At 42.8% G+C, this 26,272-nt stretch overlaps 1 protein-coding gene across 5 annotated transcripts in view; it reads right to left on the reverse strand.

Moving 5' to 3' along the window:
* The window catches only part of LOC134347176 (storkhead-box protein 2-like), a 332,294-nt gene that overhangs the window by 20,941 nt on the left and 285,081 nt on the right, over nucleotides 1-26,272 (reverse strand). For all 5 annotated transcript variants that reach the window (XM_063049414.1, XM_063049419.1, XM_063049415.1 and 2 more), the window contains one exon: nucleotides 12,373-12,525. In XM_063049414.1, coding sequence (XP_062905484.1) covers nucleotides 12,373-12,525 — 153 coding nt within the window. The remainder of the gene's footprint in view (nucleotides 1-12,372; nucleotides 12,526-26,272) is intronic.

Here is a 26,272-nt window from a genome sequence, read left to right on the forward strand (position 1 = left end):
TCCCATATTCCAAAGAGATACGGGTTAGGGATTTTTAAGCTGTGGGCCTGCCATGTTGGTGCCAGAACCAAATCTACTCTTGTGGGCTGACTTCAGTACATCCTTGGACTTTGTTATTCATTGACACAAACAATACATTTCGCTGTACATTTTGATGTACATGTGACGAATCTTTAATCTTCAAAATCTTCAATGGTAAAGCAGGCTCAGGGACTACTCCTGATCTTAATCCATACATTTATATCCACATCTAGATATTAATCTATAATTGGAATAAGTAAATTATGTGAGCTTTGGAGGAACACTGACATGGCACATGATGATGACGATGATAATAGAGGACTATTCTATATACTGCAGGACTGTGTAGTCAGATGCATTCTTATCATGAAGCAGATAGCAAGCAGGGGACTGAAGAGATTTAAACACGTGGCCAGTTATTTGTCCTGATGCTGCAGATATCCCCAGGTGAGAAGCCACGAAGGTTCATTCTTACACAAGCACTCTCTCTGCCAGCAGCCATAAAGGATGGGAGGCTTCGCTGTTGCCAGGTTTACTGATACTCCAAATGTGCAAATAAAATTCATCCCGGAGGTCAGGATGCTGTTGGCCCATGATGCAGTGTAAATATGGGCTTGCAGTTCATCTCATACAATCCCACAAATGGAAAGAGCTCTCTTTTAGGTCTGCAGTGTATATCTAACAATGAAACCCTTCCAAATAAATACAAATGACCACAATCTACCAGTACCTCCACCAGGTTATGGTAAACATTAAAATTAAATGTTTGGTTATGTCTGAAGGATCGTGAAATCTTCGCGAGCTAACTCATTCTTTGATCTTGATCGGCATGTCACTGCAACCACAGAAATGGTGAAACAGAATTTATAGTATAACTGTTAATGCCCTGTAATCCTAGCTTGATCCTTAAAATAATGGCACTCTGTTAAAGCAATCCACCACTGCAATGTATACTTTCCCCACTTGGCTGTAATCCCATGTTAAAGTGCTCGGCACCTGCTATTAAACCCACTTTGGCCTTTGCTTTCCTCTTCCGCCTTGCCCACTCCATCTCACCTGTTTGCACCTTAAAGCTCCCTCCCAGGCTCGAACACTCATCAACGTGAAACGTTAACTCTTGTTTGCTCAGCGCAGACCATCCCTGTTCCCAGAGTACTTCTACCGTTTTTCTGTTGTTGCTTTACAGTAGAGAGCCACTCCTTGAGTCAGCCTTCTTTCAGTAGCACGCTGGGACAAGTTCTGCATGTTGCTGTCAAGTCTCTAGACTGGGACTGAACCTACAATTTCAGCATCGAGGCTGCTAAATACCAACAAGGGCCTATGGTGTATGAAAATTGCAATTTTAAAATTGGATTTGTTCCAAGTAAAGCTTGTTCACAATATTCCATATTTGCATACTGCTGCTCTATGTACTTACATTGGCTATTAATTATAAAGTTAATTTGTGTTAACAGCTGTTGAGGAAACAGGCTTTTCATGTAGCATCAAATCACATATGGCATCTTTGTTGATTTTGTGAACTATTACACCGATACAAATAAATTGCCACTGAATAATTATTACTGAAGGATCCAAAATTAACATCCTTATGCCCAGCAGCTCAAAATATTGCTTTCATTACTGGTTTACTGAAATACTACCTTATTTTAGATTTAGTAGGACCATAAGACATAGGAGTATAATTAGGCCATTTGGCCCATCATGTCTGCTTGCCATTCAATCATGGCTGATTCATTATCCTACTCAACACCATTCCCCTGCCTTCTCCCTATAACTTTTGACACACATACTAATCAAGGACCTATCAACCTCTGCTTTAAGTATACCCAATAACTTGGCCTCCAGAGACATCTGTGGCAATGAATTCTATAGATTCACCACCCTGTGGCTAAAGAAATTCCTCCTCAGCTCTGTTCTCAAGGGATATCCTTGTATTCCAAGACTGTGCCCTCTGGTCCTTGACTCCCTACTCCCCAACTATCGGAAACATCCAGTCTATCTCAGTCTTTCAATAATTGATAGGTTCCAATGAGATTCTCTCCTCATTCTTCTAAACTCCAGTGAGTACAAGCCCAGAGCCATCAAAGGTTCTTCACATGTTAATCGTTTAATTCTTGGGATCATTCTCACGAACCTCCTCTGGACCCTCTCCAATTCAAGCACATCTTTGCTTCGATACGGGGCCCAAAACTGCACACAATAGTCCAAATGCGGTCTGACCAAGACCTTAAAAAGCCTCAGTATTACATCCATGCCCTCATTGTCACTTTGTCCCGGGGACAGCTGTGTCTCAGTTTGTAGCAGCTCAGTCCCCGTCTAGAGACCAGACAGCAACTCGAACTGTTGTTGCAGTGTGCTACTGGGGGAGCACCAAGCCGCAAACAGGACTGTACAGCTTCTGGTAAATGAAAACAGAAAATGCCAGAAATACTCAGTGTATGTTCAGGAACAGTGTGCGTTCAGGGGGGTAAAAAAAATGGAGTTAATACTGCAGGTTGATCAGAAGTGGAGAAAGCTTTATGGTGCAGGGAAATGGGAGGGTGCAGGAAGAGGAAATGTGATGGATCAATAGGCAGAGGGATAGATGACTGCATCTCAGGCGGCTGTTCTTATACTGAGAGTAATGTGAACATAGAACATTACAGCTCAGTAGAGTACAGGCCTTTCAGTCCACGACGTTGTGCTGAACGTTTTAGATTCATTTTACAGAAGTTCTAACTTTCCATCCTACATAGCCTCATATTTTTTCTGTCATCCATGTGCCTTTCTAAGAGTTTCTTAAAAGCCCCCGAAAGGGAGTTTTTTTTTAAATAAATGGCCAACATTTAATCCCAAACAAATTTCCCTCAGGTCTAGGAAATGAGATGATCTGATCTTAAGACAATACTGCAATGGGACTTTGCTGTGCACAAGTCAGCACAAGTTCTCAGGACCGTTGGCTCCGTATAATGGCTTGGGTTAATCCCCAATGGTATAGCTCAAGGCTGAAAAAGGCTACAGATAATTGGAACTTCAGCAGGTGAGACCATTCTGGCTGACATATATACTGGTGCAAAGTCATTGCTGAGATAATCTCCGCCCCTCCCCAGACTAAGAAACAGCTATGTTGCTAGAAATCAGTTTGAGAATGCTAGGACATCTCAGATGCAGGTGGCAAGATAATCCAAAGGTAAACTGGAAATTAAATTAAACTGGCTTATTATTGTCACACGTGAGGTACAGAGGAAAAACTTTGTACTATCTCTATACTGGTGTGATGATTTGTACAGATAATTGTGAAACACAGGAAAAGCAATGACAGACTGTAGCATATAGTGTTGTAATTACCAAGAAAGAGCACTGTAGGCAAACAATAATGCAAGGTCATGATGATTGGAAAGTCGACAGTCCATATTATCATGCAAGCGGTCTGTCCAATAGTCTTATAACATTGGGACTGAAGCTGTCCTTGAGCCTGGTGGCATCCTTTCAGGCTTTTGTATCTTCTGCCTCATAGTATGAAGGGAAAAGAGAGAGTGTCCAGGGTGGGAGATGTTTTTAATTATGATGGCTGCATTCTTGAGGCATTGAGGTGTGTAGAAAGAGTCTATGGAGTGGAGGCTGGTTTCTGTGAATGGAACACAACTCCCTGCCGTTTCTTGCAGTCTCGGGCAGAGCAGCTGCCATCCCAAACCACCATGCTTCTGGAGAGGTTGCTTTCCACTCTGTGTCCCATCACCATGTGCCATTCAATCACCATCTCCATACTAGTCCTCGCTTAATCAACACCTCAATGTTGAAATTTTTGATCATTTTCAAATCATCACTTGACCTTGCACTTCCATAAATGCCCACAGGATGGTCTATAAGATCCACAAACTGATTCTGGCCCGGTAGCTGTTCTTTCCCAAGCTATTCTAATTTTTTTCTGTAAATCTCTAATATCCCCAGTCAAATTCTTTCTGAAAATTGTGTCAAGGACTTGAATCTTGTTTAGCCATATTTCACTTTGGACTGAAGCCTGCATTTGCTTTGGAGCCAGAAAAACTATTGAGCAAAGTTAAGGGCTAATGCATGTGACAGATTTGGGTTGTTTATTTTTTTCCTGTTCTATTCCCCCTGCTGCAAATACTTCCAGTTCCCCACAGGCACTAAAGCAACATTTCTTGTTGCTGTCTCTGTCCAAGAAACTATGTAGAGAATTTTGAGGCTGCGCAACTACTTAGAAGGAAGAGGAAGAGAAAGAGGTTTATGCTTCGCGGCCAAAACTGATCGTGCCCTCACCTGACCTTAACACAGAGGAATACCACTGCACATGGAGACACAATGGGAACATAAAACGGGAAGGGCTTTCAGCATTAGTTTAGGGGCACCATCCACCAGGGAAGGGGGTATTTGCAGCTACATCAGAGGGGATGTGGAGGCAGGATCGTGGTCAGTGAGGCCAGCATCACAATGAAAAAAGTGGTGGGCAAACCCCGAGCGCTCTGATTGTAACATCGGAACAGAAAGTTACTGGGCTCGGCTCTCGTCATTGCAGGAGTGCTCTCTCTCTCTCACACACACACACACACACACACACACAGGGGCAGAGAGTCTGCCTGAGTTTTTGGGGGGGGGGGGGAGAGATGATTCTGCTGGTGCAGATAGGGGAGAGTGGGGAGACGATGCTCTTGCTGCTGCCTGTACAAAGGGAGAGGAGGGGTGCCAGAGAGGCGTTGGTATTTCTATCATTCATTCTATGGAGTTTCAGTGTGTTGCGTGTGTCTGTGAAGAGGAAGGATTTCAGGTTGTATACTGTATACATACAGCTGATATTAAAAGTACCTTTGAACCATAAAATGTAAGAAACCAGAGCAGGAATAGGCTCTCTAACCCTTTGAGATGTCTTCATCATTCATCATGTTCAAGAAAATTCACTGATATTTTCCTGCGCTATCCAGATATCCCTTGATTTTCATTAATATGCAGAAATCTGTCAACTCAAGTCAAGCCAAGTCAAGTCGAATTTATTGCCAAGTACACAAGTAGAGTGGGGTAGAGGTTTAAGAAAAACTTGTTTGCAGCAGCGTCACAGGCATATCGGTACAGATAATACAGAATAGATAATGAAGAGAGACAAAGCATAAAAGGCTGCAAAAACCAGACCATGCTACAAACAAAGAGACAAGTCCATGGTGGAGCAAGAGTCCACTGCTGAAGAATGGTTAGGGTTGTGCAGGTTTGATCCAGAAACGAGAATCTCTGCTTTGAATGAACTTCCACACCCCTCTGGGACAGAAGATTCAGCACCCTCTGTCTGAAGGAAATTTTCATCGTCTCGTTTCTAAATGGCCTGCCTCCTTATTCTGAGATTGTGACTCCTGGTTCTCAACTCTTCAGGCAGGGGAAACTTCTTCCCTGCATGCTGTAAGAATTTTGTAAGTTTCAACGAGATCCCATCTCATTCCAAACTCTGGAGAATATACACTTAGTCTACTCAATCTCTCTTTGCGTGACAAACACTATTGCTGGAAGCAGTCTAGCAAGTCTTCAGTACAATTCATCCAGGGCAAGTTTATTTTTGTTTAGGTAAAATGGCAAAATCATGCACAATAATTCACATGCAAAATCTCACCACAACTTATAAATAATCAATATCTTTCCTCCTAATGAAAAGCCTTTTGTAATAATGAGCAACATACTATGTCTTTCTTATAGATTAATACATCTGCATTTTGCCTTTCACTGATTGGTACACAATGACGCAGAAATCCCTTTGAACATTAGCATTACCCAATCACCCAAATGATAACAACACTTCTGTTCATTTTCCACATTATATTTCATGTGCCATGTAATTTCCCACTCAGTCAGTTTGATTTATAACCTTGATTCCCACTACATTCTTCTCCTTACTCATAATAATAATAATAATAATAATAATAATAATAATTGGTAGTCCTTCGGATTCGAAGAAGACACACTGTTGTGCAGTTCATCTGTGGACACAGAGGTGGCTCTGCAGTCCCAGTCCGGAAGCGCAGAGTCTAGCACAAACAACACTAACAATGGAGAGGCGAGCAAAGGGTGGGTAAGGTAAGCGGAGGCAGAGCTGGGGCCAAAGCACAGTCAAGGCATAGTCACGGTGTCCCCGAGAATGAGGAAAATCCCGATGTCTGATCGACTTAAGTGCTGGGCTGAATTGGAAAGGTCGGATATGGGCCAAATCATGGTGGTAGGGTCCAGGCCCCAGAGCGAAGAACAACCCAACGTTTGGACGATTTAAATGCCAGGCCAGATTGAAAAGGTCAGGGTGGCAGGACCAGAGGCGAGGCGAGGCAAGGGTTGGTTCTGCTCGCTGCTCCATGACAATTCCGCAGCTCTACGCTGAACGGCAGAACTGGCTATAGAGATGCCTCTGTGCATCTATGGTCTCGCAACGTTTACTTGCCTGTTGCCTGATCCAGCTGCAGTGACGTCTGACTTTGTGTCTTTCGTAAAACTCTAGTTCTGAATGCTATTTGCTTATTTTTATTGTTTACACAATTTGTTTTTTTACCCCCTCTCTGCATTGGGTGTTTGACAGTTGTCTTTTTTGTAATGGGTTCTCAGACATCCCACCCTGCAAAAACTCATTTCTGGGAGGTAGCACCATCAATGTGCGGGAGACTTCTGGGAGAGGTGGGATGTCTGCAATAGAGTAGCTCCTCGTTCCAATTTTTTTTTTTTTTTTTAGTATATGTGCTGCCGAAGCGAGCACAGAGTAGCTCCTTAGGAGCTAGCCAGCTAGTTTAAATGTTAGCTATGCTAATGAATGAATGACACCTGTTAAAACTCACCTCAACATGTCTTTTACAGTGTTAACCCACCATGGGCAATAGAAAAACCACTGTTGCAAACAGTGCAGCGAGCAACACTGTCATTATTTTTGACCCCTATTAGGCAGGGGTACACTTTAGGGAAGTCTGGAGTGATGTGCGTTTTATATTTTCTCTTTTTCAAACACTCTGCCATGGTGCTCCGTCTCTCCGTCTCTCTCTCTCTCTCTCTCTCACGCTCTCTCACTGGCTCTCAAAAAAAAATCGATTTCCGGGATATTGTATATGATTTGCAGGCATCAGGGAGCCACTATTAATATGCGGGAGACTCCTGGAACTTCCGGGAGAGGTGAGATGACTGGGTTCTTTTGGGGTTTCTTTGTTTTAAAGCTGCCTGTAAGATGACAAATCTCAAAGTTGCAAAATATATACACACTTTGATGATAAATGTACTCTGAAATTTGAATCTTCTCTATGAGAAAATAGAAGTACATCACCGATGTTGTCTCTGCCTTATCTTATCTAAGTTTGTTTATTTACTTATTGAGATATGGCACGGAATTGGCCCTTCCAACCTTCAAACCACGCTGCCCAGCAAACCAGATTTAACCCTAGCCTAATCACAGGACAATTTACAATGACCAATTAACCAACTAAATAGAGATAAAACAGAATAACTAGCAGAAAGTATTGGGGTAGTACCAGATGAGTGCCTCAACAATAGTGGCAATGCAGTGTCTAAATCAGAAGATGCATGTAACAAGGATAATGCAATAATTATGAAAGGTTTTAACCTACATATAGCCTGGGCAAATCCATCTAGCAGCAACAGAATGAGTGCCAATGAGTCGTGGCTTTCTAAATCAGTATTTTGATTGAAGACAACACCTATCGAAGTGAATAAACAGTAGACGTTTTGGGCAGAGACTCTTTTTCAGGACCTGTCCCGAAGAAGTGTCTCAGCCCTAGATGCTGACCGTTTATTCATTTCCACAGATGCTGCCTTACCTACTGGAGTTCCTCCGGCATTTTGTGTGTGTTCCTTCTTGTGTTTTTGACTGAGGAACCAACAAGTGAACAGGCCACCTTAGATCTAGTGCTGGGTAATGAGAAAGTATAATCAAGCAGTGAAGTGGTTTTAGGCAACAGTGATCATAATATGTTAAAATTTCATATAAAAATTAAACTGATTTAGTTGGATCTAAAACTGGATATTAAATTAGAATTAAGTAAACTATAGAGAAACTGTATTAAAAGACATGAAAGTAAACAAGCAATAGTGTACATTTAAGGAATGAAACCATAGTCTGATGTAATATGGATCTCTTCAAGGCAAAAGTACACAGATAGGTGTCCAGTCACAAAAGTCAGCTCTAAGAAAAAGGCATATGATGGTGCCAAGGGGGTGGAGCTTAGGAGAAGATGGTGCCTAACGGCAACTCCTTTGCTTGCATCTTCGGAAAGAGCTCTATTTCTGTCTTTAATATCTCTATTTTTCCATTACAGGGTTTTTTTTGAAGACCCTGACCTGGAATTGCACCCTGACTTCGGTTCTTTGTGGGTATGGGACTCGCTCTCGGGGTCTCACGACCGGCTGCTAATCAATATACCAAGGAAGCGGCCTAGAGGACTAGCGCACCTTCAGGGTTACAGGATTTCGTGGTTCTGGAGATGGGTGGACTCGAGGTCAGTGCTTTCGCAGGAACCTGGTGTGTCGTGGGAGACGGAAGATCAAAAACAGCTAGCTGGGCTGCTGGCTGGCTGTGTGCCCAGAGACCTGAGTTCTTTGGGCACAGAGCTTGGAAGAAGCGACGCAACAGATTTTAACACCATAAATCAGCGAGTGGTTTTGTTATGTGTCCCCTCTCACTGTGAAACAGGGACCTCTTCTTCCCTTATTAGGGAGAGAGTGAGAGAGCCTGTGGTTTGTCGAATTACCGGGTGAGCGAATAGTCTTCGGGGTACTACAAGTCTGTGTCTTTATTGATGCTTTGCTGCAGGCTTGAGTGCTTGGTGGGGGGTACAGATGCTTTTTCTGCTGGTGGGGGAGGGGGGATTGTTGCTTTGCTGCTGCTTATGCATGGGATGGGCTTTGGGGTTCCAACATTTAACTGTCATTCATTTTTTGGGGCACTCCTCTGTTTTTGTAGATGGTTGTGAAGAAAAAGAATTTCAGGATGTATTTTGTATATATTTCTCTGACGTTAAATGTACCTCGAAACCTTTGAAAAATGTATACTCAACGACTGGGAAAATTTCAGAATTCTGCAAGGAAGGTCCAAAAAGGACCAAGTAAAGAATAAATAGAATATTTCCTCAGGGCATGCTAATATGGAAGAATTGATTGCATGGGGTCCAGAGGAAGATAGCAGACTGAATTCATAACTGGCTTAGTGGTAGGATGGCCAAAGGTTGTTTCTCAGACTGCAGGCCTGTGTCTAGTGCTGTGAACAGGAGTTGGTGCTGGTACCTTTGCTGATTGTATTTTATATAAACATTTTGGATGTGAATGTACAAGACTTGGTTAGTAAGATTGTGAATGATACTAAATTAGGTGGTCTTGTAGATGGTGTAGAAGGTTATGAAAACTTAGTATGTGGGCTGACTGGCAAATGGGGAGTTAAGATGCAGTTATACATGATATTGTTGAGGCCTCTCTTGGAGTCTTGTGTACAGTTTTGGTAATATCTTTATAGATAGATAGATAGATAGACATACTTCATTGATCCCAAGGGAAATTGGGAAAAATCTTTATAGGAAAGATATTACCAAAAGATGTTACCACTGGCAGCGGAGGCCAAGTCATTGGGTATATTTAAAGCAGAGGTTGATAAGATTCTTGATTAGTCAGGGCATGAAGGAATTTGGGGAGAAGGTGGGAGATTGGGGCTGAGAGGGAAATGGATCAGCCATGATAAAATGGTGAAGAAGTCTCAATGGGCCAAACGGCCTAATTCTACTTCTATGTCATATGGTTATTAAACTAGAAAGAGTGCAGAAAAGTTTGGATAAGTATATGGGTGAGAGCGTAATAGAGGGGACTAAGCAGAAGAATAGTTCCGCACAGACTAGTTAGGCCAAGTTGCCTGTTCTGTGCTGTAGTGCTCGATGACTTTATGACTCCATAAAAGATATACCAGGATGTTTCCTAGACTTGGGGTCCTGAACTACAAGAAGAGGTTGTGTAGAGTTGGAATTTATTCCCTGGAGCACAAGAGATTGAGAGGTGACAAGCACCTCAGCAAGGGAAATCAAAAGGCAAAGAGGTGCCCTTGTGTACAAAGCACAAAACATTAGCAAATAGGTGCAGCGAGTAACTCAGAAACAAATAGCATATTCTTTATTGCAAAAGGTTTGAATATTATATATATAAAAAAGAGATTTTGTTACAAATGCACAGGGTGCTGTTCAGGATATACCTGAAGTGCTGCACACCATTTTGGCTCCCTTACCTAGGAAAAGATTCAGATTCATTTATTTATCACACGTGAACAGTGAAATGCATCGTTTGCATTAATTGCCAAAGCAACCCAAGGATGTGCCACACATTGCGGTGCCAACAGTTTGCCCACAATCTTCAGCACAACAACATGAGCAACAGCAGCAGCAATAAAACAAATCAAAAACAAGTGAAGCGTACAGTAGCATCGGACTCAATCCTATGGAAATTCACCAGGCAAACTCCTGGGATGGCAGGGGGCGGTCCTATCAGAAGAGATAAAAAGCTTGGATCTGAATTCTTTGAAGTTTAGAAAAAAATGGAGAAGGAATTTGTATAGGGTGCATTTTGGGATGCTTGCACTAATGGGCAAGTCTTAGATAAGAGGACATAATGCGCGAATGTTCCACCACACGCCCTGGCACTGGTGGACATGTGCCTGCTCTGCTGCCCTTCCTCCTCCAGGTTCATCACTAGTCCTTTGTAATGTCACTACTAAGGGTAACTGTATCGATATCTATATTCTTGAGGCACCAATAAGTTGCCTTCAGTGAGGACGAGTACTGATTATGACTATTGCTGCTATACATTACTTGTCAGCCAAAAAGAAAAACATACAATCATATACTAAATATGCAGGTCATATCAAAGAGTAAAAATTCTGGCAGTTCATTTGCATGACCTAGTTAATGTGGTCTAGTTATTTTTCAATGTGATCTTTCCCAGCATGAAATACTATTTTAAACACATTGGGTAGTCACTCATACTGGGCACTTCTAGGTCTTGTTCCTTCCTGTGCCTTTGATACGATTAAGCATGGGATGACATCCTAACAAAAGCAATGTTTCCCTTGGAGCACTGCAGTGTAACCAGGATAACAATGGGCAGACCCAAGATTACGGGGTCCTGCCTATCCTCCCACGCTCGACTGGGACTGCCTTCAGGCAAATCACTTTTTGCCTTTACCTTCCTGAAATCCCCATGATCCCCCGGCTCACTCAAACCCACACTTCTTGTGGCACTGCTTGTACAGTCAATCTCCCAACTGTACTGCTGGAGTAGGCAGCTGAGGTACAGTGACAAAGCCAGACGAGTCTACCCAGCTGCAGTACCCATCCCAGATATCCACAGGCTGCAGTAGAATTTCAAGGCCTCTGTGCCTTCATAGTCAGGCAATTTGGCAAATCCGGAATGAGACTACAGAAGATTTCCCACAAACAACTCTGGAAATTGGGAATTGTGAAATCTAAAACAAATTCTAGTTGTACACAACAAAAGGATGGATTATAGCAGAATTGTTCACCGATTCATTTGCAAATAAAGTTCTCCTACTGTGAATTCCCAATATTTTCCATTATTTATTCTAAACAAGGTTTGTAGAAAGCAAAATTAGGGAGATTTTATTTTTACCATATTCACTTCTCTGGCATTCAAATTAGTGCAAACAATCCCAGCATCACTGATATACCACCCAGGTGTACTGCCTTCAATAGAGGATTTCTGCAGTTACACCAAGCATGATTAGATGTAAAAGAAAACAACAGGGAACATTCTTAGTAGAATTATATAATTGTACAGCTCAGAAAGAGACCATTTGGCCCATTGAGACCATTCTGGTACCTAGCAAAGAAATCCTGTCAGTCCTGTTCCTGCTACCTCTTCAAATTACCCTCCCTAGCTGTCTTCTGAAGGTGATAAACTGATTCGGTTTCATCCACTCTTACAGGCTGTGAGATCCAATTAATAACTGCTTCCTAAGTAAGATGATTTTTCTTCACAGAAGCCTTTTAGCTTAGGCACAAAGATTTTAAATCTGTTTCTTTGGGGAATAACTCTCCTCTATCTTCCTGTCGAAACTTGTCATTATCTGGCACACCTCTATCTAATCTCCCAAACTTTCTTTTTGCTTAAAGGGAAAATAGCTAACTCTTTATTCTGAGGGTATGACCCCTACTGCAGACAGTCAGTGAAAGCATCATATCTGCCTCAACCCCATGAAAGAATTTTGCACATTTACTCAATCCTGAATGACACTAATAATGGTAAATTACCACAATAAATGCTACTTTACTATTGTAAATTACAACAGTAACAGCAGAATAATTTAGAAAATAGTTATTGCTGAAAACATACCTGGAAAGCAAGTGGCTAAATGTTCCATGAGGGCCTCATGTGTGACAGGCTTCCTTGAAGCATTCATTGCTGAGATGGCCAAGCAAAGAATTTCCCCAAGTGGAATAAACTGTGACTGACTGATGGGGGACATGCTGATTGGTGACACATCACCTAAGGATCAGATACAGAAATAAACTTAAAATTAGATTTATTGTAGAAAGACTCAAACCACATTTATTCTATTGAGAGACAGATTGTCAAGTGTGCACAACTCATAAAATGAACCAGTATTGGGCAGGCTGTGTGAACATTAACCGAAGCTTCTGAATTAAAGTGAATCACATGTGAAAAATAAATGTAGCAAAGCAGGTATACAAATCTGACCCACATCTTGTTGACCTCCAGAGGGGGAGGAGGAGAAGATGGTGACGCAACGCAGCCCGCGCGGCCACTCTGGTGGTGATGTCTGTTACTTGTCAAGTAGGTACCGTGCACAATTCTGATTTGATGGAGACAGACGTGAGAGTACGGAGGAACATCTGGAGTAACTTCTGAAATGCCCGCTTCGCTGCCGCTGTTGCTGTGTGGTCCAGAATCTCCGGAGAAGGCCCCGAATCCTCAGCTTTGCTTGTTTTGGCGGCCAGGGCGAGGTCGAAGGCGCTCGGGAGGCAGGTCGGAGGCTCAAAGTTTTTGGACGGACGGACTCAGTGTTGGCTGTGGTCGGGTGCTTCCAATGCATCGGCAGTTGTCGGTGCCTGGAGGTTTATGGCTGGGAGTTTCCCCCCTTGCCGCCTGCTATTGGGGACTCGGGTGTCGATCGGGACTTTGAGACTTTTTTTTCTTTACCATGCCCATGGTCTGTTCTTTATCAAATTATGGTATTGCTTTGCACTGCTGTAACTATATGTTATAATTATGTGGTTCTGTTAGTGTTAAGTCTTTGGTTTGTCCTGTTTTTCTTTGATATCACTCTGGAGGAACATTGTATCATTTTTTAATGCATGCATGCATTTCTAAATGACAATAAACAAGGACTGAGTGTTCTCATAATCTAATCTAATTACCTCTTATTTCTGTCTGTGTCTCAACCACAGTATATTACGAATTCAATCAGTCAATATCTATATCAAATACAATACTGGTATATGTAGGCCAAGAAATTGATTCGCACAATGCAATGCTTTTGGACATTGCACGTAAACAATTGTACTTTACAGCACGAAATGTCTCCGTTCTCAGAGTGGGTTAACACAGTCATTTTTCAGAAATAAACATTACTGAGAAAATTTTATGTACCTCAGCACTTTCCAATTTGCCCCGTCATATCAAAAGCAGCACAATGGTAAAAATTCATCTCAAGCAAGATTATCAACCGCACTGATCCGTGGCATTATTCCCTGGTGGGTGAACCTGCTTTTAATAATGCTGAAGGCTCTCATTAAACAATATTCATAAGGAAAAGCAAATCCCTCCAAAAGTCATAGACAGTGCTACACAACTGTCTGCTGAACAAACCTCAAGTAGACCAACTCTGACAAGAATCCCAGCCACTATTCCTCCAGATGCTTTCAGCATGCTCACCCTCAAAATTAATTGGCCAGCAGAGGCAAAATAAATCCAATTATAAAAAAAAAATGAGACCACATTTGACACATTGAAGAAAAAGTGGAGGAAGACATCTGATCAGAGGTGGCACATGCAGTAGGAAGTTGCCAGGGAGATATCTGTCAGGGCGTGAGTGCCCATTGTATGCGCTTACAAGGAAGCAAAATGCTCCTTCTGAGATTGCAAAACTGCATTTACCAGAATAGATTCCTCATGTCACCAGCACAGCATAATTTGACTTTTGACAATATAACAGAGTATATCTCAGCCCAGACAGACTAGCAGATTTCCAAGTGCGAGAGTCACGCTGCCTCTCGGTTCTAAGAATTGTACCACTTGTGTATGTTTTTGAGGTACCAAACCAAACTGTTCTCAAAGTCATGCTCACCCTCATACACCTTGCCTCAGGGTCTTTGTGGGCCGTCCCTATGGAGTTACGTAGGTTATTCTGCTGCTCATTGCTGCTTTGCAACAATCAGAAAAATGTAAGCCAGTAAACCTGATTTCCCTCTCCCCAGTGTTAGGTTTAGTCTTGAACTAAAGGGTGTCTGTTTAACGAACACACACAAAATGCTGGAGGAACTCAGCAGGCCAGGCAGCATCTATGGAAAACAGTACAGTCAACATTTTGAGCCGAGTCCCTTCATCAGGACTGGAGAAAAAGATGAAGTCAAGAGTCAGAAGGTTGCGGAGGGAGAAGAGGGAGAAACACAAAGCGATAGGTGAAACTGGTAAGGGGAGGGGGGGAGGAGTGAAGTAATGAGCTGGGAAGTTGATTGGTGAGAGAGAGACAGGGCTGGAGAAGGGGGAATCTAATAGAGGAGGACAGAAGGCCATGGAAGAAAGAAAAGTGGGCGGGGCACCAGAAAGAGGCGATGGGCACGCAAGATAAGATGAAAGAGGGAAATGGGAATGGGGAATGAAGGGGGGGTGGTGCATTACTGGAAGTTTGAGAAGTCGGTGTTCGTGCCATCAGGTTGGAGGCCACCCATAAGGTGTTGCTCCTCCAACCTGAGTGTGGCCTCATCGCGACAGTAGAGGAGGCCGTGGGTTGACAATGTTGGAATGGGAGTTCTTTTCCATAGATGCTGCCTGGTCTGCTGAGCTCCTCCAGCATTTTGTATGTGTTGCTTGGATTTCCAGCACCTGCAGATTTTCTCTTGTTTAAGGAGACTGAAGGGGTAGGCTTTTCATATACAGACTGATGGAACAGGCTGACAGAAGAGGAGGTAGCGGCAGATACAACTGCAGCATTAAAAGGTATTTGGATAGGTACTTAAATAGGGAAGGTGTACGGGAATACAAGCAAAAGGGTTTAATGTTGATAGGCAGTGCATTCAGCATGGATGAGGTGGGCTGATAGTCTGGTTCCATGCTATACAATCCTATATAGTCCAAAGGTGGGGAACCTTCCACCTCTTCTTGATGAAGGTTCTGGGCACGAAATATTGTTTCCCTCCACGGATGCTGCCGACTTGCTGAGTTCCTCCTGTGTGTGTGCATTGCTCAGTATTTCCCCCATCTGTAGACCACCTTTGATCACTGTGAATTGCATACTCACACTTGGAATGGGGAATGTGGCTGAAGGGCAGGGCTTCCAAAGTTTGGTAATTCATCACAGGCACTCACACTCCTGCAGAAACGTTGTAGGTAACTTGAGACACAGGGAGACACTAAGACAGTGGTCCCCAACCACCGGGCCACAAAGCATGTGCTACCGGGCTGCGAGGAAACAATATGATTTGGCGATATGAAACGATATGAGTCAGCTGCACCTTTCCTCATTCCCTGTCAAGCACTGTTGAACTTGAACGCACGCAAGGTCATTATGCACGCGTCATCCATGTCAGCGCGGGAAGAAGATCAACTCCTTGAACTTGCAAATGACGGTGGGCTGAAAAGTATGTTTGACATAACATCTCTGCCGGCATTCTGGATCAAAGTCAAGGCTAAATATCCTGAGGTAGCCACGAAAGCACTGAAAATGTTGCTTCCATTTCCAACATATCTCTGCGAAGCGAGGTTTTCGGCAATGAATGCAATGAAAACTAAATTGCAGAATGGACTGGACATAAGGAACCCCCTTCGAGTATTGCTGTCTCCCATCACCCCTCAATGGGACCGTTTTGTTGCAGGGAAACAAGCCCAGGGCTCCCGCTGATTCAGCGATATTGGTGTGTTGCAATGATTTTATATGTTCATATGGGGAAAATATGTGCTGCGTGTTTAATATCCAAACGTTACTTAAAATGTTATGATGCTATTGACTTATAATTGACTTATCACTATATTCATACGAGGAAAATATGTGCTGCGTGTTTATTATTAAATTTGTTAGATAAACCCTTTTAGAAACAAAATTGAGTGATTAGCCACTTATAAGTGACTTATAGTTGACTTATCACCTATATTCTAGTTGTGATTAACAACATCCCCCCCCCCCACCCCCAGGGTTGCCAACTATCCTGTATCAGCCAAGACATCCCGTATATTGGGCTAAACTGGTTTGTCCTATACGGGACTGCCCTTGTCCCGTATTTCCCCTGCTAAGGTAGAGCGTTCCTATGAAACCTTTCGTGCTAAAATGGCGTAAAGCGAAGAAGCAATTACCACTAATTTATATGGGAAAAATTTTTGAGCGTTCCCAGACCCAAAATACAACCTACCAAATCATACCAAATAACACATAAAACCTAAAATAACACCAATATATAGTAAAAGCAGGAATGATATGATAAATACACAGCCTATATAAAGTAGAAATGTACAGTGCAGTTTCACTGAGCAGAATTGCCAAAAACGATTTGTAGAGAAAAAAAAATCGGCGCATACACACATGCGCACATAATGTATGCACACAAGCCTTCATGGTCATGGTAGTTTTTCTTGGGGAAACACAGTAAGAAAGTTGGCAACCCTACCCACCCCCACCCCCCCCCGCCCCCGGGTCGGCCGGTCCACAAGAATACTGTCAATATTAAACCAGTCCGCAGTGCAAAAAAAGGTTGGGGACCCCTGCATTAAGGGACTGGAGATGCTGGAATCTGGAGCAAAAAAAAACACTGAAGGAACTCTGGCACTGAAGTTCAGACAGAAATGAACTCAGAAGGAAATGCACAATGTTTTGGGCCAAGATCCTTTATCTGAATTGTTTCTAAGCCAGAAGAGAGCTGCGTTCTGCACACAATGTTCTTCAGAAGTCTGTGCGCATTTCATTCCTCCTTTGGGAGGAGTCTGCCACCTCCCCTCCATCACTGCATCATACACTCATGACTTGGTAACATTCCACAGTAGCTGAAATAGAATTGTCTGTATTACCCTCCAACCCTCTTGGGGCTTATTCCTCATTCGCAACTACTGTTGTGGAAAATTTCGCTTGTTGAACCTGAAAGCAGAAAAACACTGCATTTGAGAGACTGTAGGCACTGTTTTTGAATCGGTGCTGATGAATTTCACATTTAGTTAAAGCAGGGGTTCCCAACCTGGGGTCCACAGACCTCTCAGTTAATGGTAGGGGTCCAAGGCATAAATGAAAGTAGTGAATCCCTGATTTAAAGCATTAGTGAGACTTTGATCATGGGAAAAGAGGTGCAGAGCAATTTCTAAACGAGTGTCTTTGATTTATCCAGGGCCAGCTGACTACAATGCAAACCACAGGAGTGATCTTGGCTGGACTCAGGTTATGAAGGAAAAGCACCTGCTGGTGAACTTACTTTCCATTACCATCAAGCAATCCCTGAGACAAGACTGTGTATATAAATGTTGGACAAAGATGTGACCCCTCTGCGGCTGGCCCAATCAATCCACAAGCAAAATTTAGCAAGACACTGAGCTGGTGTCTGCATCTAGCTTTGCACGTGCAGTGAGCAATTAAGGCGGCAAATTACATATTGCAATGGAACTGCAGTTTAGTGATAGGGAAAAATGATCTGTACCTTGCACGATTTCACAATCAGCAATAAGAAAATGGACTGATAATCAGAATCAGATTTAGTATCACTGGCACATATTGTGAAATTTGTTGTTTTGTGGCAGTGGTACAATGCCATACATAATTTTAAAAACTATAAATTGCAATAAGGAATATTTATAAATTAAATTAAATCAGTAGTGCAAAAAGTGAGGAAAATAAAAGAGTGAAAATACTGAGGGTTCATGGGTTCATTGTCCATTCAAGTGTTGCTTCCAGTTCAGAAGATGGCATCTCTAACAAAGAGGAACTCCCACTGGGCTGCCCTGCTGCACCATCCTTGGTTTGTGCATTCGGAGCTCTGAAGAGACACTAGACCCTGGGACATTTTTCATTGCAGAGCATATAACTGAGCCAATGTTGATTTGGAACTACAGGTCTTCTCCAGTTTAGGGGACACCCATATGTTCAAATGAGAGTTTGGGAGATTGACAGGGTGGATTTGCTGGGTGCTGAGGACATGCATGTGTCTTCTGTCATGTTTATGACAACATATGACTGGTGAGTTAAATGCCCTGGTTTACTACAATTTGCATTTGATTGGCCTATGTTTTTATTTAAATACGTGGGCAAGTGGCCACAGTTTTGACTCACAAACAGTTCAGAGGAACAGAAGCCTGCCATAACTTGGGGTGAACCTATACATTACCTATCCATCATTGCTGCTAGGGATAAACCCTGGAATTTTCCCACCCAAAAGAACTATAGGAACGTCTTCACCTAGAGCACAGCAGCAGTTCAAGGAAGGCCACTACAACCTTCTCAAGGACATCGGAGAATGGGCAATAAGTGCTAGCTTTTCCAACAATGCCCAGAACCTGAAAAATAACTGAAAATGGCAGCTACGAGGAATTTCTGAAACAGTTCTGATGAAATAAAAATTATCAGTTTTTTTATTGATAACACATGTTCACTGACTGGGAGGGGTACTGACCGTTATGACAGGATCACAAAAAGAAGGTTCACTAATTCAATATGTAAAGAGTCTGCATACATGATTACTATCAAAAAGGCCAATAGTAACCCATCACCTTTCCATATCCCAAGATTAACACAAAGATTTATGCTTTACTTGTGTGGTAGCTGTTGCTACTTCACACTGACACTGAAGTTCAGACTGTCTACATGTGTAGTGCAATGTAATGGGTGACAGATGATATATAGTTCATAATCAAAATGGTTCTACATAATTCACTAACATCGTCACTGAGTTTTGTGTTCACTTTAAGAGACGGCACCTGACGTGATTATGTCAGTGTAAGGCAACGGCTTTTATCTTAGTTCGTAACGGAAGTAAAGGACTGCAGCTTTATGTTAAGCATGTAAACAGACTGACATGTTTTAATCACGGATTCCTACACCTGCACATCCGACATCATGTAGTGTTTGCAGGTGCACCAGGATGCCTGTATTCATGAATATGAACAACCTCCTGCACCAGCTGAATCTCTCTTAATGCCACTGATTTCCCACAGCAGAAATCAACCAAAAGGCAGACAAATACATGGCAAAAAACCCTTCCCACTTACACATGGGGGGGGGGGGAGAAGGAGGGGGAGAGAATGCCCTGTTATCTGATGAAACGTTCTGATCAAGTTTCATTGACCTGGAATTTTAATTATCTCCCCATAGTTGCTGGCCATCATACTGAGTATTTCTGGTATTTTCTATTTTCATTTATTTTCCAAAATTAGCAGTGAATTGTAGACATCAGCTGTTAATGTAAATCCAATAAGCATTTGTTATTCTCCATTACTTGTGTACTTGATTCACTTTTATTATTCGGAATATATTAAATAACATCAACTGTTTAAACAATGTGTCTTATTTGTTACAGATACTGCAAAATATGTTCTGTTGTACTTTGTTCTGCAAAATATGACCATAAGACACAAAAGCAGAATTAGGCCATTCAGACCATCGAGTCTGCTCCATCATTCCATCTTGGCTGATTTATTCTTCTAAACCCATTCTGTTCCCTTCTTCTGGTAATCTTTGACGCCCTGACTAATAAAGAACCTATCAAACCCCCACTTTAAATATACCCAATGACTCGATCTGCGCAGCTGTCGCAATAAATTCCATACATTCACCACCCTCTAGCTGAAGAAATTCCTCCTCATCTCTGTTCTAAAGGGATGTCCTTCTAATCTGAGGCAGTACCCTTTGGTCCCAGTCTTCCCCTCATCCTCTCCAGTTCACTCATCAAGGCCTTTCAATACTTAATAGGTTTCAATGAGATGCCCCCTCATTCTTCTAAACTCCAGCAAGTACAGCCCCAGGGCCATTAAATGTTCCTCATATGCTAACCCTTTCATAATGCAAAAAGACTACATGGCATTGTAGCAGAATTAGGCCATTTTGCCCATCATTTGCTCCACCATTCGATCACAACTGAATTTCCCCTTGCAACCCCATTCTTCCCATAACTTTTGATGCCTTTTCCAATGTAGAACCTACCAACCTCCACTTTAAATATACCCAATGACTTGGCCTATGGAATATTTGCTAGGTTTCAAATGGAATCTCTCCCCCCCCCCCCCCCAATTCTTCTAAGTGAGTGTAGAACTAGAGCCATCAAACACTCCTCATACATTAACCCTTTCATTTCTAGGATCCTTCTTATAAACCTCCTCTGGACCTTCTCCAATGCCAGCACATCTTTTCTTAGATAAGGGACCCAAAACTGCTCACAATACTCCAAAATACAGTCTGACCTCAGCATTACATCCCTGCTTTTATATTCTAGTCCTTTTGAAAGTAATGCTTACATTGCATTTGCCTTCCTTACTGTAACACATCTGGCAAAGCTCCCAAACAACCTCAACACAATTGTCCGCAACTTTTTGCCTGTAAAAACAACCTCTCCCCATTCCACAATGGAAGAGCTAATGAAGGAAGTAGGCTTGTGCAGAGTGACTGGGCCAAGTCTTGTATTTGGGCCTTGAGGACAATTCAATTTTCCATCAAGGCCCATGCATTAAAGGTACACTGGCTCTGTATCCATGACCAGCTCAGCATGGTTAGGTCATTGGAGGGAAACCAACCAGATAACAACTATTGCTTCAGAATTAGAATCAAAATTATTGTCACTGACATTAGTCATGAAACTTGTTCTTTAGCAGCAGATTACTGTAAGTTACATTAAAATGTGTATGCATATATAAGATAGATAGAGCAAAAGATTGATACCAGAATTCATGGACTGCTCAGAAATCTGATGGAGGATGGAAAGAAACAGCTCCCAAAACATTGAGTGTGGGTCTGCAGACTCCCACACTTCCTCCCCAGTGGTAGGAATGAGAAGAGGGCATGTCCCAGATGGTGAGATTCACCAGTGATGAATGCCAGCCTCTCAAGGCAGCACCCTTTGAAGCTATCCTCAATGGTGAAGAGACTTGTGTCTGTGATGGAGCAGGCCAATTCTACAATCCGCCGAAGCCTCTGACAATCCTGGGATCATTCTTGTGAACCTCCTCTGGACCCTCCCCACTGCCAACACATCTTGCTGGCTCAAAACCGCTCACAGTCTGTCCAATACCTAATAATGCCTCAGCATTGCATCCTTACTTTTATATTCTAGTCCTCTCAAAATGTTTGCTAACATTGCATTTGCCTTCCTTATCACCAATTCACCCTGCAAGTAACCTTTAGGGAATCCTGCATGAGGTACCCAAGTCACTTTGCACCTCTGATTTCTGAATTTGCTCCCAGTTTAGAAAATAGTCCACACCTTTATTCCTTCTACTGATCACACACTTCCCTGCACTGTATTCCTTTACAATCAGAATCAGGTCTAATATTTTTGCAATTTAATACCAATCATAGCATAATTTGCAAGTAGTCAGACTAGAGAAAAACAGGCCAGCATTAATTAGGTTTTACTTTTTACATTACCTTCTCAGTTTAAAAAAAAAAGTAACCTACCACATTTTCCTGACAGACAGTTAGGCTCAGTGTCAAGTAGCACTGACACTGGTAATCATCAATACCACAGCATCTTCCCGCAGATCCTTCTCATACACTTGCACAGTGTGCTATGCCTGTCCTTTTCACCTCCTGCCTTCCAGGACCACAACACTCAATCCAGGTGAACCTGTGATTTACCTGCACATCTTCCAAATCAACGTAAGGCATTCACAGCTTGAAATGTGTGTGGAGAAACCAAATTTCAGTTCAAGTTTACTGTCAATCTGTCTGTACATGTATACAACCGACAAAACAAGGTTCCTCCAGACCAGGGTGCACCCACAAAGCACATAAAAACAAAATATTACCACCAGTTCATGTAGTGCGCAGCACAGGTAAACAATACAGTATACAGCTCCATGCCGTAGTGATGGGACTTTGGTGGTGGCAGGGTATCATTAGTTTCGCAGCCTGAGGGAAGAAGCTGTTACCCAGTCTGGTGGACCTAGTCCTACCATCTTGGGATGGGAGGTACAGATCGCTAATGGGCCTTTCGTATACAACGCTCCCAGTAAATGTCACAAATGGGGAGCCGGGGAGGCTGGAAGAGACCCTGGTGATCCTCTCAGCTTTTTCAGACTGAGTGACTGCTTTGCAGTGTACCTCTGATCTGTTTGCAAGTGACCTTCATAATTCCTGCCATGCCCAATGTGACCTGTCAGTCAGAAATCATTATAATTATAATCTGCTGTCATCACAAAGTTGATGGGTTTCCCAGATTGCAATCAAGGCCGATGGGTTAATCATGTTTGTATTCTTGGTACCTGTCCTTGGAGGCTGTTAATTTATACCTTTCTGACTCAAACAATTAAGACTTTGCAAAGATGAAGTTCTACAATTTCAGCAAAGTACGGTTTAATTAAAGATTAGACATTAGTGCAGAGAAATTCCAAGTCCACTTTGATGGATTTTCCTGCTTTGGAGTGCCTGGAAAGTAGAGGCAGGGGGATGGGAGCAGCCAAGTGCCAAACAATGGAGGTCAGTAAACCCAGAAGAACAGACTTCCCAAAGTGCTCTCCCTCAAGGTGAATTTCTGCTGGAAGTTAACAAGTTGGAGATCTTTGGGACCATAGTATCCAGTACATTGGTCAGAGTATTCTGACTGATTGCATCTCCACCTGGTATGGAAGCTCCAATGCATTGGATGAAAAGAGGCTGCAGAGAGTTGTAGACTTAAGACGGCTCCATCACAGGCTCAAGCCTATCCACTGTCCAGGGCAAATGCAAAAGGGGTGGGGGGAGGAATGCCGACTCAGACCATGAGAGGCCTACGTCGGGCATTTTCATGCCTTACAAGGAGCATATTGGAAATGCAAAAGGCAGTACTTCAATTATGGTAATATGAGCAGAAATTATTGATCTGCAGAAATTATTCACCAAGGAAGAGGAGAATATCGCTTTCAAACAAGAGCTACTTATGGATGGTACACTTCTTATTTTCTTAATGACTAAAGATGATGCCATTTGGCCCACTGAGTCTATGAAATATTTCCCAACAATCCGATCAATCACATTCCTCTGCTTACACTTTCGTATAGATTATCATACAACTCGCCTACACCTCAAGTAATTTATCAACCAGCACCTCAATGGGATATTGGAGGAAACCAGGGCACCATGGCGAACTCCCGCAATCACAGGGAGAACTAGTAAACGGTACTGAAAAACAGATTTGGACCTAGGTTGCAGGAACTGTGTAGCAAGATGAACCCTCGATCTCTTAGTCTACCTCTTCATGGCCCTTTTACCTTATGATCTGCCTGTACTGTACTTTCTCTGTAACTGTACCACTCTTGTTATATTGCTGATCATATTACTGCAGAGTACTTGTGTTCAGTATGATCTGACTGGATGGTGTGCAAAACACAAGTTTTAGCTGCATCACTGTACACGTGACAAAAACAATCCAAATTATATCACCAACACTACCATCACAAAATCCTCCAAACCCACTAGCAGTGAACCAATGTAAGTGCCTACCCACAGGGTGGCATCAAGGCACGACGACATTTACTTACTGACTCCTATCGGCAGGCCATTTCACTCATGTGCCTGGCATCAGATTCCAAAAACAGGCATTCCCTTCCCCACCACCCGCATGATCACGTGGGCCTTCGCTACCTTGACTGTTCTGACGCTTCTTTGTTCTCTGCAGCAAGATGCGGTCAATTAATCTGTGGCCATTTTGGAAAGAGGGCTTAAAAAAACCCTTGAGCTGGTACAGTGTCAAATATATTGTTAATGAGCTTAATGAAGAGACAGTTCTACTTGCAGGGAAATGTGGAACACAAATTTGATGCAGGAGAGCAAAATGCACCCGGCAGTGGGCTGGATACCCTTCTACAAGGGTGTGAATTCTCCCTCCCCACGTAGTCCACTGACTATGTCAATGTGGTGTACAGATTATGGCTCAGCCTGAATTTTTATCCCAAACACTGCTCTGAAGATATAGAGCAAAAATAAAAACAAACTGCAGGGGGTACAGATGCAAGATCTGGACCCAAAAAATTGACCGTTTCTTTCTTCCACAGATGCTGCGTGGCTCGCTGAATTCCCCCAGCAGTTACTTCTTTTGCTCCAGATTCCAGCCCCTGCAGTCTCGTTTCTACCAGTAGAACATCTCAGGTCTAGTGCCTGGAAGTTTAAATACTTGTGCACATTGTTGTTTGCTAACTCCCTTTGTGATGTCCACCATTGAGTAGCAACATTGTCACTCCCTCAACATGACAGTGACACGAGAAATCCCAGCCAACATGCAGTGTTATCTAACACTGTATAAATGGATGGCTAATTTCTCATTGCGAGAAAACCAAATCATGTGCTACCAATGTTCATTTCTTTTTTGACTGTTGCTTAACAGTTAAGTACCAGGTTTTCACTCTGTGGTGCTGAGGTCAATGCAGGAAGCATGGATTCTGCCACAGGTGAGGCAGAAGGTGACTGGAGAAACTGATGAGTGGGTACAAAGTGAGGTAGTGTGTGGCTTCTGCCCTTTCCACTGGGCTTCCTCTAACTCCTGACAATAGGGTACAAGGCGCTTGATGGCAGCGCCCCCCCCCCCCATGCTCCTTCTCCGTTATGAGTGGTAAAGGACTAGGAATTCTCAACAGTTGCTTGCTTCAAGGCTGGCAGACATTCCCGGCTTACCAGGCAGCAGTAATCCCAGGTCTCCTATATGCTTCCGAGACTTGCATTAGTTCCAGCGGATAACTCAAAACTCTGGAGTGATACCAGAAACACAATCACCCCAAGATCCTCCAGATCCACAGGCAATGAACCAGTGTCAGTGTCTACCCACAGGGTAGCATCAAGGCTCAAGGACATTCAGCTGACTCCTCTGGGCAGGCCACATCACTCACATGCCTGGTAACAGACTCCAAAACAGGCAGATTCCATGCACCCACAACTCTGCGTAAAGAACTTACCGCTGACATTACCTCCCCATACTTCCCTTCAATCACCTTAAAATTACACTTCCTTCTATTAGCCATTTTCGCCCAATGAAAATATCTCTGGCTATCCCTTCTATCTAAGCATCTCATCATAGAAACTATTTTTGTTTAGAATGAAGACGCAAGAGACTACTATTGTTGGGATCTTTACCAGCAGTTATGGTCGAAATGACAATAAAAATTGACTTGACTTGATCTGGAGCACCATTCTGCTGAACTCAGCGAGCTGAGTCGCATTTGTGGAAAGGAAAGGAGTTGCCAATGTTTTGGGTTGAAGCCCTGCAACAGAACAGAGTGGAAAGGGAAGACAGCCAGTAAAGCAGGATGGGGAATGGAGGAACAGGTGGCCACTATCTTAACACTATCTTTTGTTTTTTATGCTGGCTATCTTCCTTCTCTCCTCTCAGTGCAGATGCAGTGCCTCAACCCCACCACTCTGCCCACAGCTGCTCGACCTGCTGAGTTCCTGCAGCAGAGAGCTTTTTTTTTAAAAAAGGGAGGTGGTACAGAGATGTTTTTTCTAAGAACATTCTGACACATTAACAGGCATATAGCAGCCTCTACTTTAGGAGGATTAGATGGTTAGCTGTTTCCATCACAACTGCAGCCATCTGCCTCGAATCACAATGAAGCCATTTACAGGTGTAACAAGATACCTCACTTTACCCTGAAAGGACTATTCAGGTGGCTCTGAGGATTACAGTTGGGATCTTTTGGTTTATAGCACCATATTCGAAATTATACTGACCCATCTCATATTCCAGTCCAAAAATGTTTCCTTCTGAACATATTACGATCTAGGTGATGAAAGTGCACGTCATTGTTTAAACTGTGTTTTTCCTCTCTAAGCATTGTTTTCATCTGCTCCTTTTTTTAAAAATATAAAACGTTTCTCTGACATGTTGCTTAAATATAATTACAA

Source organism: Mobula hypostoma, chromosome 5, assembly GCF_963921235.1.
Source record: "Mobula hypostoma chromosome 5, sMobHyp1.1, whole genome shotgun sequence".
NCBI lineage: Eukaryota > Metazoa > Chordata > Chondrichthyes > Myliobatiformes > Myliobatidae > Mobula > Mobula hypostoma.